The 15,222-nt window shown below is 37.7% G+C and overlaps 1 protein-coding gene across 1 annotated transcript in view; it reads right to left on the bottom strand.

Moving 5' to 3' along the window:
• Positions 1-15,222, bottom strand: part of LOC117170402 (nose resistant to fluoxetine protein 6-like) — a 34,604-nt gene that overhangs the window by 9,322 nt on the left and 10,060 nt on the right. The window contains exon 2 of the mRNA XM_033357167.1: positions 274-636. Within this exon, the coding sequence (XP_033213058.1) occupies positions 274-325 (52 nt within the window). The 5' untranslated portion in view covers positions 326-636. The remainder of the gene's footprint in view (positions 1-273; positions 637-15,222) is intronic.

Genomic DNA, 15,222 nt, shown 5'->3' with positions numbered 1-15,222 from the left:
TTTGTCCGCATGCCATATTATTTCACTCTTGATATTTTTAATTCCGTTTAACTCTGTGTTTAACTTCGTTTCCTAATCCTTCTGAATCATTTTCAAAATAATTTCTTATTTTCTTTAAAATCATTGTGCATTTTCTTATCTCCTTCCGCTTTGATTTTATTCTTGCTTTCTTCAACTACCATTTTTACTTTTCTGTTCTTATCCCTATAACTATTTTCTAGTATAATTTTCTCATCATTACTAAGACTAGTATTATTCAAATTTATTAAATACTCTTAATTTTTCTCGTTAGCAGATACGCAGATTTCATTATTCCACCGAGCATCACCAGTCATTCTTTCTTCAACTGCAGTACCACACACTTCAGATACACTCCTTCTGGTCCTCTCCTGAAATACTGGTCTTGCGCCCTCTATATTTCTTCGCCTATTTGTGTCTCCCAGTTTGGCTTTCCATTAACTAAGCATTCCTCAGCTTATTATTATAGTCCATTTGTACTTCTGGTTTCGACAAATTTTCTGTTTTTATTCGCATCTGTTTGTCTGTTTAGTTTACTATTTTCTCCATCCTTGACGTAGGCGTATTTTCGAAACTAAAATGTGATGATCCTCCCCGTTATCATTCATTTTTGGATCTCTGAAATTACACAGTACCCTGCCAGTACCAGTCCGTTAAACACCAACCCAGCCATTCATATCTCCGAATATAATGATACTTTCCTCAGTATACCAGTTATCTTTAATATCATTTAATGAATTTCAAAAGGAATCTTTTACTTAAATACATTCACCATGACCTGAAGCGTAGAATGTTATAATAAATATTGTTCCGATTCCCACTTTCATTTTAACCGACAACAATATGGGAGATACATGTGATTCATTATCTACTCCTGACTATAGTTTGAGTCCATTTTTTATCTCTTTTATGCCTCACTCCTTTTATCTTTGCTTTAGGTACACACACACTATCTAGCTTCATTGCGCGCATCGTACTCTCTAAATATCATTCAGTGAAATTTCACTGATTCAAATAGCTAGAAATGGGTCACTGAAAATCAGTGAAAGGTTACTTATTTATTCAATCAAATAACCACCTTTGAGGATTGGAAGCACTGCACCATGTAAATTTATTAATCATAATAAAGTAATATTTAAGTACATTCAATCAAAGAATCATAGTAAAAGCTTAAAACACATTATTATGATCAAATTTTAAAAAAGGTGAAAAGTTCCGATGCTTTTAAATGAAAAACAACCTCACATATTACTTTAACCTCAAGATTGGACTGTCATGTACAAACTCGTTAAGTAAGTACTTGCTTTACGAGTCAGAGTATAGGAATTATATATAAAATTATCCGGCAGCTATTTCAACAGACTTACAGCCTGAAAATTAAAAAATTTATTTCATCAAGGAATTCTTCCTGCTACTTAAGAAAAAGAGTAACTGCAACACTTAACTGAAAAATTTAAAAGTTATGCTTCACATGATTTACTCTGGTGACACTGAAGTGATGAGTGAATAAGTCCGAAATCGCTGATTAGTCAGTGAAATGTCTAACTACTATTTCAATCAGTGAATTTTTCACTGATTCAAATTTAGAGAGTATACCTCAATTCGCTTTTCTTAAGATCATAGGATTGTAATAAACGAGGGGCATACACCCAACTTGGAGCGAGAAATTTATTTCATGAGTATAAAATCCTATCCAAAATGAGTAGCTTAATCATCCTAAGGTGGTCTGTCCAGTTATAATGTCAGTTTCATTCGATTTAGGTCAGTAAAAGAAAAGTATCGGAACGAACCAATAACCGAAACAGCTATGATCGGTTTCTGTTGTGCACTGGAGAGGACGTCAGCTTTTGAATTTATATTTGAAAGGCAAAAAAGGTAATATTTGAAAGCCATTGCATTATATTTAAAAGGTGCGTAATTTAGAATATATTTTTTGAATAGTTTAATTTTAAAGACTTACAATGGAAAATTCTTCAATTCTAACAATTTGAGATTAAGTTCATTTTTGAAGATTTAAAATTGAAAATGCTTTAATTTTAAAACTTGTTGGGTAAAAGAGAGGGGGGAGGAGCGCCAAACAATGGGACAAAGGTAAGTTTTCTTATAGCATGGCTATTATTTAACAATTTTAGTTCTACTTTGCATCAAATAAATCTATTTTATCATAGAGATAGTGTTACTTACTAAAATCTTGAAGATTGACGTTGCAAAAGAAAAATTATATAGAGAAAACATTCTTTACCACGGAAGAATGGAAGTTTCGCTGACAGAAATATAAAGTTTGCAATTTTAATGACATGTAAATAAGTGAGGCGTGGCCACGTGGGCAGGCCCGACGAAAATAATATTTACAAGTGCTTAGGTGATACACGTGTCACAAGTTTCGTCTATTATTGATTGGCAATGTAGAACAGCCACTTATCTTGTCGGCTACATGGAAGAAACTATTAAGTATTATCATTATGAACCCGGTCGGTATGCAGGTTTCTTGTATTAGTACGGTAGAAAAATTGCGTTAAGTCCGTTTTTAGTAGAATCTCAAGGAATAAGAGGTTATATTATTGCTTTCTCTATTTTCGTTCAAAATAACTTATTCTTCTGGCTGGATATGTTTAAAGGTAACTTTTTCAGTACAGTAAAATACCACAGAAGCAAACCATAATTTTTTACTATCTTTAGATGATTTTATTTTCATAAAAAGCTGCCGTTGCCCTGACGGACCGAAGGAACCGAAAGAAGCCTCTACAAAATAGCCTTGAAGACCCCACTGAGTCCCCCTCGGTTCCTCCTTAAAAAACTAAAAAAAAACAGCAAGGTCAATTTTTTAATTGTTGAAATTAGGATTCTACTTTAAATTTGCATTAGAAACTCACGGAGTAATCGCGATTCTTTTTTTGCAGCGTTAACAATTTTTTTAAATGTCATTACCTTCTAACTCAAGTAGTATGCTAAGCGCGAAGTTTAAAAATAAAATTCTTTCTCACTTGCATCGCAGCGTTGTTGCCTGAGGTTTCCACTGCGTGGCAGTAGTATCCAGACAAAATTCCTAAAGTTACCGAAGGAACGCTTATTAACTGCTATTAAAAGAAGATGAATATTGCTGTTTTTTGAGTTTTTAAAGAAGGAGCCAAAGGAGGACTTAGCGAGGTATTTAAGGGTACACTATAGATGCTCCTTTTGGTTGCTTCGGTCCGCCAGGGCGGCTTCGCCCTCAGGTGGGGACAAAGCCGACGAATTACAGCTTGTTAGAAATAATTAAATTAACAAATCATTGTTTTTTCATGTGATTAATACTTATAGAAATATGATACAAAATAATTTAGAACTCGGAACGTTAAAAAAATGGTTCAATTCAACATTTTATTACCTTATGAAAAATCATTAACTGTTCACTTGTTGGCTCTGCCCCCTTTCTCTATATATAAATAAAAATTCCTGAGTTATGATGATTTGGAAGATGAAAGGTTAAAAGGATTCATTTATGAATTTTTTTCAATTGACGAAACTTCTAATGTAAAACATTCATTTGACAGCATTTTTAATTGTGAAATTTAAAACTCGTAGAATTTTTAAATTGTAAATTAAAAAAATTAATAATTCTTAAATTTGAAAGATTTACAATTTAAAGTTTCACAATTCCGAAAATTTACAATTTAAATTATTCAATCTCAACGATATATAGTTTAAATGTCTTTAATTTAAAAATATTTGCAATTTTGAAGATTCAAAATTAAAATATATTCAACTTTTATGATTTATATTTGAAAGGTATTCAGTTTTTAACGTTTCTTGTTAATAATAATGTAATTGAATTTGAAATATTTACAATGGAAGATTATTGAATTATTAAGATTTTCAACTAAAGATTCTCTAATATTCAATGTGTATTATCGAAATTCGTTTAGAATAGTTCAATAATTTTGAACTGTTAAAATTGAAATTTATCTCATTTACAAGACTTATGTTTTGAAGGTGTGTAATTTTAAACATTTTTTTTTAATGTGCCGTTCAATTCTGAAGAGTTATAGTGAAAGTTTTTTTCGAATTTTAGATAACAAAATTGAAGACATTTTAATGGAGAAACATAGAAATTTCATCATTTTTTATCGTGAATGTTTTTTATCGTGACGTTAGCCCAATCATTCTCCATCACCCCAAGCGATTGCTCCAGAGGAGCCGCAGTTTTCCTCGGCAAGCGTTTCAAAATACTCAAAATACTCTTCATGATAAATTATGGGTTTCGATGGTCCCCTTGGTCTCTTTCCTCTCCGTTCTCTGTCTGTGTGGCATGGGAAGTCCTGTCAGTGGCAATGCTACAGCCAACATAGCCGTCGTACAGCAATGTCACTAGGAGTCCGGTTTCAAGCCGCGGATGATCTTACGCGGCAGACGGCAACCTTGCAGATAAAGGTTTCACCTCAGGATACTTTGTTAGAGCTAGCAATATTTGTACAATGTTCTGAGGAACAGTGTTGATGGACCATATGAAATAGCCCCGAAGAACAACCTTTTGCATCTGGCTCGCGATTAACTCAGCCTGACTCTGACAAGCTGGGATTTTGTTCAGCCGTCTGAAGAACAAAGCTTTTTATATCATCAAGGGAGCCGATTATGAGTACCACAAAATGGAATTTGTAGTCCTTGTACAACCTGCTCAGCTCGAAAAGCGGATCTTGATATTTCGCCCGTTTTTCTTCCTCCTTTGTTGTGATATTACCATCGGCTAACGCCGAGAATTCAACTACGTTAATGATCTTTTATTAAGTTGCAACTGGGCATATGGCAAGACGAGCATTAGCTCGCCACTATAGAAGTGCAGAAGATGATAATATAACACTTTTAGAGCTGCATTTTGTCTCTCTAGGTACGCGTAGCATGCATACCTAATGCTTCCACTTAGAACATGTCCGAGTATTTCTGGCTCTTGCTTGTATCCTTGGCAGTTGGTATCGCCTGTGGAGACATTCATTATGCGCTCCCGGTAAACGAAGGTGCCTATAACGCCATCTTGACAGACAAAAAAAACTTTCAGGCTCTGATCTCAATCCAGCTGATTTGAAAACATTTTGGACAGGTCCATTTATAGCTCTTCTTTACGTATAATGCCGCAGAATTTACCATTTTAGGAGCCTGTTAGCATGTTATCACAGTAGAATCGAATGTTCTGCTTTCTCTGCACGACTTTTGAGTCAAGACACTCTAAGCTCAGGCAACCTCTTCCCCCTTTATCACGAAAAAGGTATATGCGAGGTACGGAAGATCTAGAATGATAATTTCAATGGATTCTCATCGTCTTGCGTGCGCATCGGTCAAGTTGCTTCAACTAATCGTCATTCCATGTTACTGCATTAAACATGTAGAGCAGTACAGGAACGGTCAGAATATAAGTCGACTGGATTTTCTCCGTCCCATATAATTTGGAAGCCCACATTTTTCTGAGAATTTGGCGATACTTTTTTTACAGGGCCGTTTTTAAGACACGCGCATTTTTGTTGTTGTGCTTGAGGCGTTTCAAGATATGCATTTGTTTCTCCATTTCCAATATTTCGAATGGTATTTTCACCTGTAAGTTGAGCATCCTGATTGTCATGCGATGATGTATTTTTTATTAATGATGTATTTTTTATTCAAACAGTTTAAGGTCGTCCATGTATAAAAGGTGGCTGACCTTAAAATATTTTTAGTTCGGCAGGTCACATCCAGAGATTTTGCCTCGGAAGACAATCAGTATAGGCAACAGGGAGATTCAGAAAAGTACTGGACTTAGAAAGTCACCCTAGAAGACCTCCCTTTGATATGGGATACAGCTAGCAGACACTTGTCTTTTGTCAGATGTTATGAAAAATCTTGTCCACCACAAGAATATAAGCTCTTTCATAAATCTAAATATTTTTGGAAGCACCTTCAGGTACTCAAGGAGCTTGATAAGTGGCTTATGGTTTATGTTATTGAATGCCTTCCGGTAGTCAATCCAAGCCACGAACAGATTGCGTCGATACCTGACAGAATTCTGGGCAATACATATGCTTATTTACAGGGTAACCTGCCAGCCCTCCCTTGCATCCACGTTGTTTAACGATTTCACTCAATATCGGATTGATAGCTGTTAATATCCTTTCTTTGGTGAAGCCAGTGAATAGCTTGTAGTCTATTTTTCAACTAGCTATGAGCTGGTAGTTCATTAGACTTGACGATTCTTCGGCCTTAGGGATCATTACCGCGTGTCCTTCCACTAACCAGTACGGAATGGATTGCACACCGCTAATGAAAGTAGAAAATATACGAGCTAGATGCTGGTGTGAAAATTGAACTTCTTCCACTAAAAATGGTTAATTTTATTTGGCCCTGGCGTTAAAAAGTTCCCAGTTCTAAAGACGTTGCAGCAGTTGCCTCTGGCAAAAGTCACGCACTGATCATTTGATGAAAATCAGAGAGAGAGAGAGAGAGAAAGAGAGAGAGAGCAGTATTAGCTTGAGCTAATTTGTCCATCCCGAGAAAACTTTTTGGTGGCTTTTTGATCCCCTCGTTGTCATGTTAGCATTATCGGCTATCTGCAAAGGTGTTCTTGCTGGAATGGGCGGTATATTCGCTCTTTTTCTTTCTGGTAAAGAGCTTCATATGCCCCTGTGCGTAAAAAGTATACCTAATCTCTCAACCCAAGACGCACAGGTATAGTTCGTGGAACACTAAGAACGGGTTGGCGTACAGCGTACGCCATTCCCTTTTTTCAAATATTATGCTATCTAGTTTTACGTCAATCAAAATTTGCTGCTTAAATGGAGTTATTATTGAATATACGAACAATGCACATTTCAAGAAATACTTTTTAATCTTCAATTTCAAACGTGACAGTAAAATAATATTTATACTCAAGCAGATGAATCAAAACATAAAAAAATATTGTAACACGAGGATTGAAGCTAAAGAGCGTGGAAGAAAGGCAGGGGTGGAAGTGCTGCTACAGAACATAGGGTGGATTAAAGGCAATGTAGAAAAAGTTAGGCTGGAGGGGAGGAAGGAGAATGACGAAGCGGTTGTGGAATTGGAAAGCTGGGAAGAAAACTTGGGGGTAATGCAAAACAAAAATAGGATGAAGGATGAAAAGTTTTTCATCGATCAAGATATGACGATGAAGGAAAGGGATGTGCAGAGAATGCTGAACGATAGGGCTGGGAGAGCGAGGAGTGAAGGGAGAGCGGCAAAGATAGGGTATCTGAAAATAAAAAAAGATGAGAAAATGTGGGTATGGGACGAGGAGAAGGAGGTGTTGAATGTAGTCCAGGAGAATTTGTTTCATGGTAAGTAAGGAAGTGGAAGAAAAGCAGAGTGGAGGAGAGTTGAAAGGTGCTATACTGGAACATAGTAGGGGCAAAGAAGAAGGGGTTATAGGTGGAGGCTACAGGAGGCAGTCAGAGTAAAGAGGTAAGGAAGGGCTAGTGGGGAAATTATAACTGGGGTTAGGGATGGATTAGAGGAAGAAGTACATAAACAAGGGGAGTGGGAGAGCGTGCAAATGTGAGCAGTAAAGATAGGAGGTGTAATATATAAGTTTAAGACTGTGCACAATAAGGATGGAATGGAAAGGATCACAAAAAGGGTGGCAGACTTATTAGGAGAGTGCCAGAGGGTATGGTGTTACTGGGTGGAGTCTTCAATGCAAAAATTGAGGGGGAGGGGGCTGTGCCGGGAAGGGACGAGATTCGAAAAGAAATCGAAGGATAAGATAATAAATAAAGAGGGGAAGATTCTAAGAGACTGAATGGAGGATTGAGGTTGGACGTTGGCAAACGGTATGGTACATGGAACGAAGAGGAAGAATACGCGTATATGAGTAAGATGGGGGTATCGGTGATAGATTATGTGATCATGAATATGCAAGGGTTAGAGGAGACAGAGAAATTCAGAGTTGAAGGGACGGTGGAAACAGACCATCAGCCATTAAGTTTGTGAATAAAAGGAGAGGGTGGTGGAAGGAAGCTCGGGGAAAAAGGGTCGTTAGGGGACAGGGTTTCATGGACGAGGGTGGCAATAGAGAAGTATCAAAAGCAGTTGGGAAAGGTAAGCTTTAAAGGGGGAGTGAGTGGAAGAGATATGAAAGGATTTGAAAGAAAAAGTGCAAGTTTGTGTGCACAAGAAGGTATTTAGAAAGAAGAAAGGAATGGTGAAGCCGTGGTGGGATGGGGGATGTAAAATTATGAAGAGAAAGGTGTAAAAGAAGTACAGGAAGTATAAGGAAGGAACTGCAAAATGGGAGGAATACGTAGAAACGAGGAAGGAGTTTAGGGTTATCTGTAAGAAGAAAGAACAGGAAGTGGAAACTGATCTAAAAGAGGAGTTAATAACTCTTAAGACAGAAGGGGACGTATGGAAGATAATTAATACGTTTAGGAAACGTAGGGTGGGGATATATAAGAAGATAGGGAGTGAGGAATAAAGAAAATTTTTCAAAGATTCATTTCAGGGATCAGATACAGGAAGGGTGATGAGGAGATTAGAATAACGAGGAAGGTGGATGGGCAGGAGCTGAATGACGAGGAGATAGAGAAGCGGATATGGAAGTTGAAAATGTCTAAAGCAGCCGGACTGGACGGGTTACAGAGAGCGATGCGTGGCTGTTTGGCGCACAAGAGGTAAGGGAGAGACTAAAGAGGGAAGTGAAAAGAGTATGGAGGGGGGAGGGATTCCCAAGAGGGTGGATAAAAAGTCTAATTTTTATCTAGGGGTTGATTTACCACTGTATAAGAAGGGGGATGGGGAGAGGCAGCACGTAGTAGACAGAGAATTCGCTAAAAAGCGTGCGAAAGTTTACGCGTTTTTGTAGACCTAAAAGGCGCGTTCCCTTCGGTGGATAGAGGGGGATTGAGCAAGGCGATTGTAGAGAGGAGAGTGGAGAAAGGTCTGATCAAAAGAATGAGGGAGGTTTATGAGGAGACGAAAGATAGGGTGCGAGGAGGGGAGGGAAAGTCGGAGGGTTTCTGGATGGACCGGGGTTTGAGGCAAGAGTGTCCGGACAAGTCGAAGGTTATGGTGTTCAAGTAGGGAGTTGGGAGAGATAAGGGAGGGAAGGTAGTGTGGGGGTGGAAGGTAAGTGAGGAGGTAAATAGGATACAGTAGAAGTATGCAAAGTGGGCACTGGATTTGGGAAGGAATATGCCGAACTAAATTTTCAGAAGGGAGAGAGGAAGAGCGAATTTAGGGATTATAACAGAAAGTCGAGCGTGTAAATATGAGAAGAAATTTTTGAAAGAGGGGAGAAGTAAGCCGGTTAGGGAATGTTAACGGGAGAAGGAGAAAAGACGGTGCGGGAATATTGGGGTGGAAAGCTATTTTAGAACGAATGGATTGCAGATGGATGAAGTGAAAAGGATGCACGAGTTTAATGGGAACTATGTGTGGATTAAGAAGAAGTGGAAAGAAGTGGGATAAGCATGAAGGTAGATCGCTCGCAGCAAGTGGCAATCGGCGACTAATCAAACCAATATCGCTATCGGAACTCTCGTCGTTGTCAAGGATGACAATCTTCCCCCATTGAAGTGGTGTCTCGGATGCATCATCGAGATTCACCCTGGATGAGATGGAATCGTCCGAGAAGTAACGCTTAAGAATACATCTGGTATGTAAATATTTTTGTAATTTTTCAAAATTTTTTATTAATACTGCTTTCGAAATATTCGTCATCCTTCGCATTTAGATAAAGCCTCTTCCAACACAGCTGTTAGACAGATTTCTTTGGAATTGTTAATGTCTACTTTTATGTATTTATGTTATCCCATATTCTTTAGGTTTCAGATTTTCTCTTCTTGTGAAATTTATTTATGTATTTATGATTTAGTCTTCTTGTAATCTTTTACTTTGACGCCGAGCCCGTTCTTCTAGGTACTTAAGAAAACGGCGACCTCGGTCCAGTCTAAGGTCCTAGATTGAATCCTAATTATTATTATCCTGTCGGCTTCTCGTAGTCATATCTTGTATCTTCAGGCCCTTCCTCTGTATTTTTGCCCACCATCCCTTCCTTCCAACATTTAGAGAAGAATCTGTTGTCTCCACCTTCTCAATTTTCACCAAGAATCTTCAAATCCGCTCCCACTTATTTACCAAAATTTCTCACTTTTCCTTTCCTTCGAGACTCGATATTCCAGTCAGCGACTTTAATTATTCTTGTACCTTCGCATAGTTAAGAACTTATCTTGCTAATATCGCGCAACTAAAATTATTACATTAGATTTGTCGGTTCAATTATTATCCAATACCTTTTTTAATAAAAGATCTTTTTATATAGTAAACATTTACTTATTAACAAAAATCACCCCCAAACAAAGGTATTGTTGCAGAACGAGGGGAGTACGAAAGGACAGTAGCATGGCTGGTAATGCGAGCCAAAGCATGAAAGTAGCGACACGCGTGCGAGGTGAGACGAAGCGCGAAAGGCTAGGCTATAAAAGCAAGCGGCTTAGAAATAGTATGTGGATGTGTGTTAGTTTCCAAGAGGCAGTTGTAAGAAAATTCTGTAAAAAGATGGAGGTGTAAGCAAGTCAATTTTTTTAGGGCCAGCAGCTCGATAAATACGACGTACATATTTCACAACACCAACATGTGTTTTACGAGTAAATTGATTACATTCTGAACAAATGACAACTTCAAGAATAAATATAGGCATCGTACCTGTGCGTCTTGGGTTAAATACTGAGGCGTTTTATCAGCATACTCGGGGTGCATATTCACCCAATGTACATGTAACATCTATATGTATACTCTTCGCACTGGTGAGCTTTTATACCAAAAGGTAAGTATGTCTCTCCTGAGTTGACTCGGCCATTTAAAACGATGCTCTTGCTTTTCTCTGGGGCCATTTCCTCGTCATCTCAGTACGTGACGTAACCGCGTAATTCGTTGCATTGTAGAGTCAGCCAAATGCAACGTGGCTGACAGCAAGAGCCGGAGCTCTCGGGCGATGGGTTCGTAACATCCCTACGAAACTCATTTCTTCAAATCGTTCGACTTATTATTATTATTATTATTATTATTTCATTTTAGACTTGTTCTCGCGCAAACCTGTTTTTTCATTATAGCTACGGACTAAGCCAAGTGACTCATGAAATGAGGATTTTAGAAGTTAATTTAATACGATGTATGAAATCTTTTGACCCCTGTTATACTTAAACAATGGCCGCGAGAGTCGGAGGTGACAAGTTACTATTCTTATACAGACATGATTATTATAAAGTGATGTCTCAGGCTTAAGATGGTTGCTGCCCAACATGTGGAAGGAAATCGAACGTTTTTTTTACCGAAAACATGGATAAGAATGTTACAAATATTATTTCCTTTTATAAATTACAAATAATATGAAATTTCAGCGCAGAATTAATTTATGTTTATATACTAAATGCGTATAAGTTCTGAATATATTAACAATCAGAAAAACGCGAAATTATCTACTATAAATCAAAACATTTAAAAATAAAAAATAAATTCTTCCACTTTTACCGTTTTCTGACTAGCTATTCTAAATTAAAGTACGGTCAAACCTCGTTTATTGCAACTCGAGAGGCGACCCGAACATTCTACATATACGGAAGGTGGTCTCAGAGCCTGTCGACGTTCGAACGTATATGCGTATTTGGTCGTCATACGCACGTTGTTGCCAACTATCTGAGCAGTTTTGGCGTTTCGCATTTTTCGTTTTCTCCCTGCGACCGTTGGTCACAATGTGCGTATAACTTCAAATACGTATATACGTTCGAACGTCGACGCTTTCGACTGTTATTGTGGACCGACCCTCGCAATACATTCCCGCTTCAATTGCAATAAATTACAATAAACGAGTGTTGCAATGAAAAAGGTTTCCCTGTATTTATCTATCAAATACATTATCAGTCTAATTGACAGTCACGCGCCTACTAACATTAATATGTTTTTCTTTTGATGCAAAGCACGTGTCTCGTCCTGAACAAAAGCGATATTTGATACATTTTAAATAATTATACAGCCCAACTGTGTGCTACATCGAATGGGTCAACTCGAGCCTAACCTATAAATAAATCTAGCCTAGCCTAATCTAACCTAACCTAAACTAACCTAACCTCACGAAACACAATTAAACTGATTGTGTTGTCTCATTGTATTTGCAATACCGTTTCATTCAGCTTCGGCTTAACCTACATAGAGGTTTAACCTATCCTAACCTAACAAAACCTGACCTAACCTAACCGATTACGCTGGCAACCCTGTTCTTGCGTACTTTCATATTTTGACATTAATAGCAGTAACTGTCTGGAGTTTCGTAACCGCTTGTTGGTAGCATTATTCGCCTGTGTCTGTAACTAGGGCACCTCCACGTGGTGACAGTGGGCAACGGATCCACATTGGCTGATTCCTTGGGTAAACGGCGTTAATGCCGTCATAGCAGATACAGGTAAAAAGTGTATTACGATGCAGGGAAAAACCCCAGTATCGGCGTCTGGTCAAGGTGGGAAAGCGGGCTCTCCAACGTCGTCATCATGCAACCGTAGCTCTTCAACAATGGATCACTTGGTTGAAATAGAGTCTCATGCTACAAGGAAAAAAACCGCGAGCATTTCTCAATCGCATGCCTGCAAGAATAGATAAGATTCATTCTGTTACATTTGCAGTAAATATAAAGACAAAGAGACGTCTTTAGTGTACTGCACTGACGTTAACGGATTAATGAATCACTTGAAGAAAAATGTGTACAGAGACAAACAATGGCGACTTTTCATTGATTCGTCAAAACGCAGTATTAAGGCTGTTTTACTGCATAACACGAATACTTACGCTCCTATCCCTATAGCTCACTCAACGGTCATCAAAGAAGAATATGACAATGTTAAAATGCTTCTTGTAAAAGTTAATTACACGAATCACAAATGACAAATATGTGGTGATCTCAAAATCAGAACAATGATATTAGGCCAACAATCGGGTTTCACGAGAGCCATGCTTTAAATGCCTGTGGAATAGCAGAGATCGAGCCAATCATTACAGCAAAAAACATTGGCCTTTAAGAGATTCATTCAAACCTGGTTCTCATAATATCATCAACCAAAGCCTCGTTGATCCAGAAAAAATTTTACTACCACCCCTACACATAAAGCTTGGGCTCATGAAGCAATTTTTCAAGGCGTTAAACAAAGATGGACAATGCTATAAGTATATATCCCTTAAATTTCCTAAAATTTCAGACGCTAAATTGAAAGAGGGAGTCTTTGATGGACCACAGATTCGAATATTGACAAGCGATACTAATTGCGTGAGCCACATGAAAAAAATTGAAATGGACGCTTGGGAAAGTTTTAAGCAGTAAACGCAAATTTCCTCGGTAACAAAAAAAGTCCAGACTACGAGAATATTGTTGCGAAAATGATAAGAATCTACAAAAAGTTAGGCTGCTTGATGAATTTAAAACTTCACTTTCTAGATTCCCATCTGGATAAGTGTTCAGAAAATGTTGGTGATTTCAGCGAAGAACAAGGGGAACGTTTTCATCAAGACATAAAAGTGATGGAACAACGATATCAGGGTAGATGGGACGAGGTCATGATGGCTGATTTTTGCTGGATGTTGAAAAGGGAAACCAATGTAGGTCTTAAACGTAAGCGTAACTCTTTGCATCGTTCCTTCGAAGAAAAAAGAATACGTTATAGCAGGCAGAAAATAGACTGAAGTAGGTCTATAAATTAATTTAACTACGATAAAAAGCAAGATAAAATGTAAAAACGAAAGATAGTATAAATATATCCCTCAATTTTAAGAAAAGCAGAGAGAAAAAATTTTTGAGTAAAACTCTTATTCATTTGCATGTTTAAGTTGCAGTTCTACATTTTAATTGATACAAACATTGTTAGGTTAATTGAAATGGGGTCAATTCTACTTGTAGTTCTAAGTTTCTTCAAATGAGTAATGTGCGTCTAAATTTTTAACCACCTGTAGTACAATAGAATGAATTTTATTGTGTTACAACGGGAACACTTAAGTTAAGTTGTGTTGCGTTAAGAAAAATTTCGTTAGGTTCTGCTAAGTTAGATTCATTTGTAGGTTAAGATCGAGTTAACCGATTAAATATACCACACATTTAAGACTGAGAACCGTACGCTTACATAGCTACACGTGTGGTTGAATTTCATTCGGCTAGGTTAGGTTAGGTCAGGTTTTATTAGGTTAGTATAGGTTAAAACTCTATGTAGGTTAAGCCGAAGCTGAATGAAATGGTACCGCAAACACAACGGGACAACACAATGAGTTTAATTGTGTTACTTGAAGTTAAGTCAGGTTAGGTTAGGTAAGGTTTTTTTAGGTTAGGATAGGTTTGACCTCTTTGCAGGTTAAGCCCAAGCTAATTCAAACGATACCGCAAACACAACGGGACAACACAATCAGTTTAATTGTGTTTCGTGAGGTTAGGTTAGGTTAGGCTAGGGTAGATTTATTTCTAGGTTAGGCTCGAGTTGATCCATTCGATGTAGCACACATTTGCTACTGGGAAAATATGCTTCCAGAGCTTTACGTGTAGTTCAATAAATTTCTGTTAATTCAGGTTAGGTGAGGTCAGGTTATGTTGGGTAAAGTTATGTTAAATAAGTTGATATCAGGCAATGGTTGATCCTCCACAGTTATCGACATGTTTTTGAAGTGAAAATTTGCATCACTGGCATTATTTTGAAATTTATTTACCTCAGCGCATGATTTTTCGTCATTTTTTGAGGTTATGGCTCAACCATGACGTGATGGGTGATTTTTGATACCGAATTTGAATTCAGCGCCTCAAAATCCATAGGAATACGTGTGTCTTCTTACCAAATCCGCCCAATTTTTTCTGTGTGTGGCTGTGTAATAAATCTAGCATTTGTTTCGCTAAAGAACTAACAAATGAAGATCCGCCACCATTGAAGCTTAACGCTGAAAGTCGAAGAAACTGTATACGAGCTGTTGATTTTAATCCATCTAATTAATAGGACCTGCTTAGTCGTAGACAATTATATCAGTTCACGATTGTTAAAAGATGAATAGTTCACAACAATAATAATCATAAACATTTGGTTCAGGGAGATGAGATAATGTCTTGGTGAAGCCGCGTACCATAATGCAGTGTTGCCAGATGGTCGGAACGGTTTATCCCCTACTCGAACCTCATTTATCCCTAGATATTGACTGAGATCCCTAGATCTGCGAATCAAGAAAAAAAAA

Source organism: Belonocnema kinseyi, chromosome 1 (assembly GCF_010883055.1).
Source record: "Belonocnema kinseyi isolate 2016_QV_RU_SX_M_011 chromosome 1, B_treatae_v1, whole genome shotgun sequence".
Taxonomy (NCBI): Eukaryota; Metazoa; Arthropoda; class Insecta; order Hymenoptera; family Cynipidae; genus Belonocnema; species Belonocnema kinseyi.
Note: the sequence above shows the minus strand (reverse complement) of the source record. Positions and strands in the feature narration are given on the sequence as shown.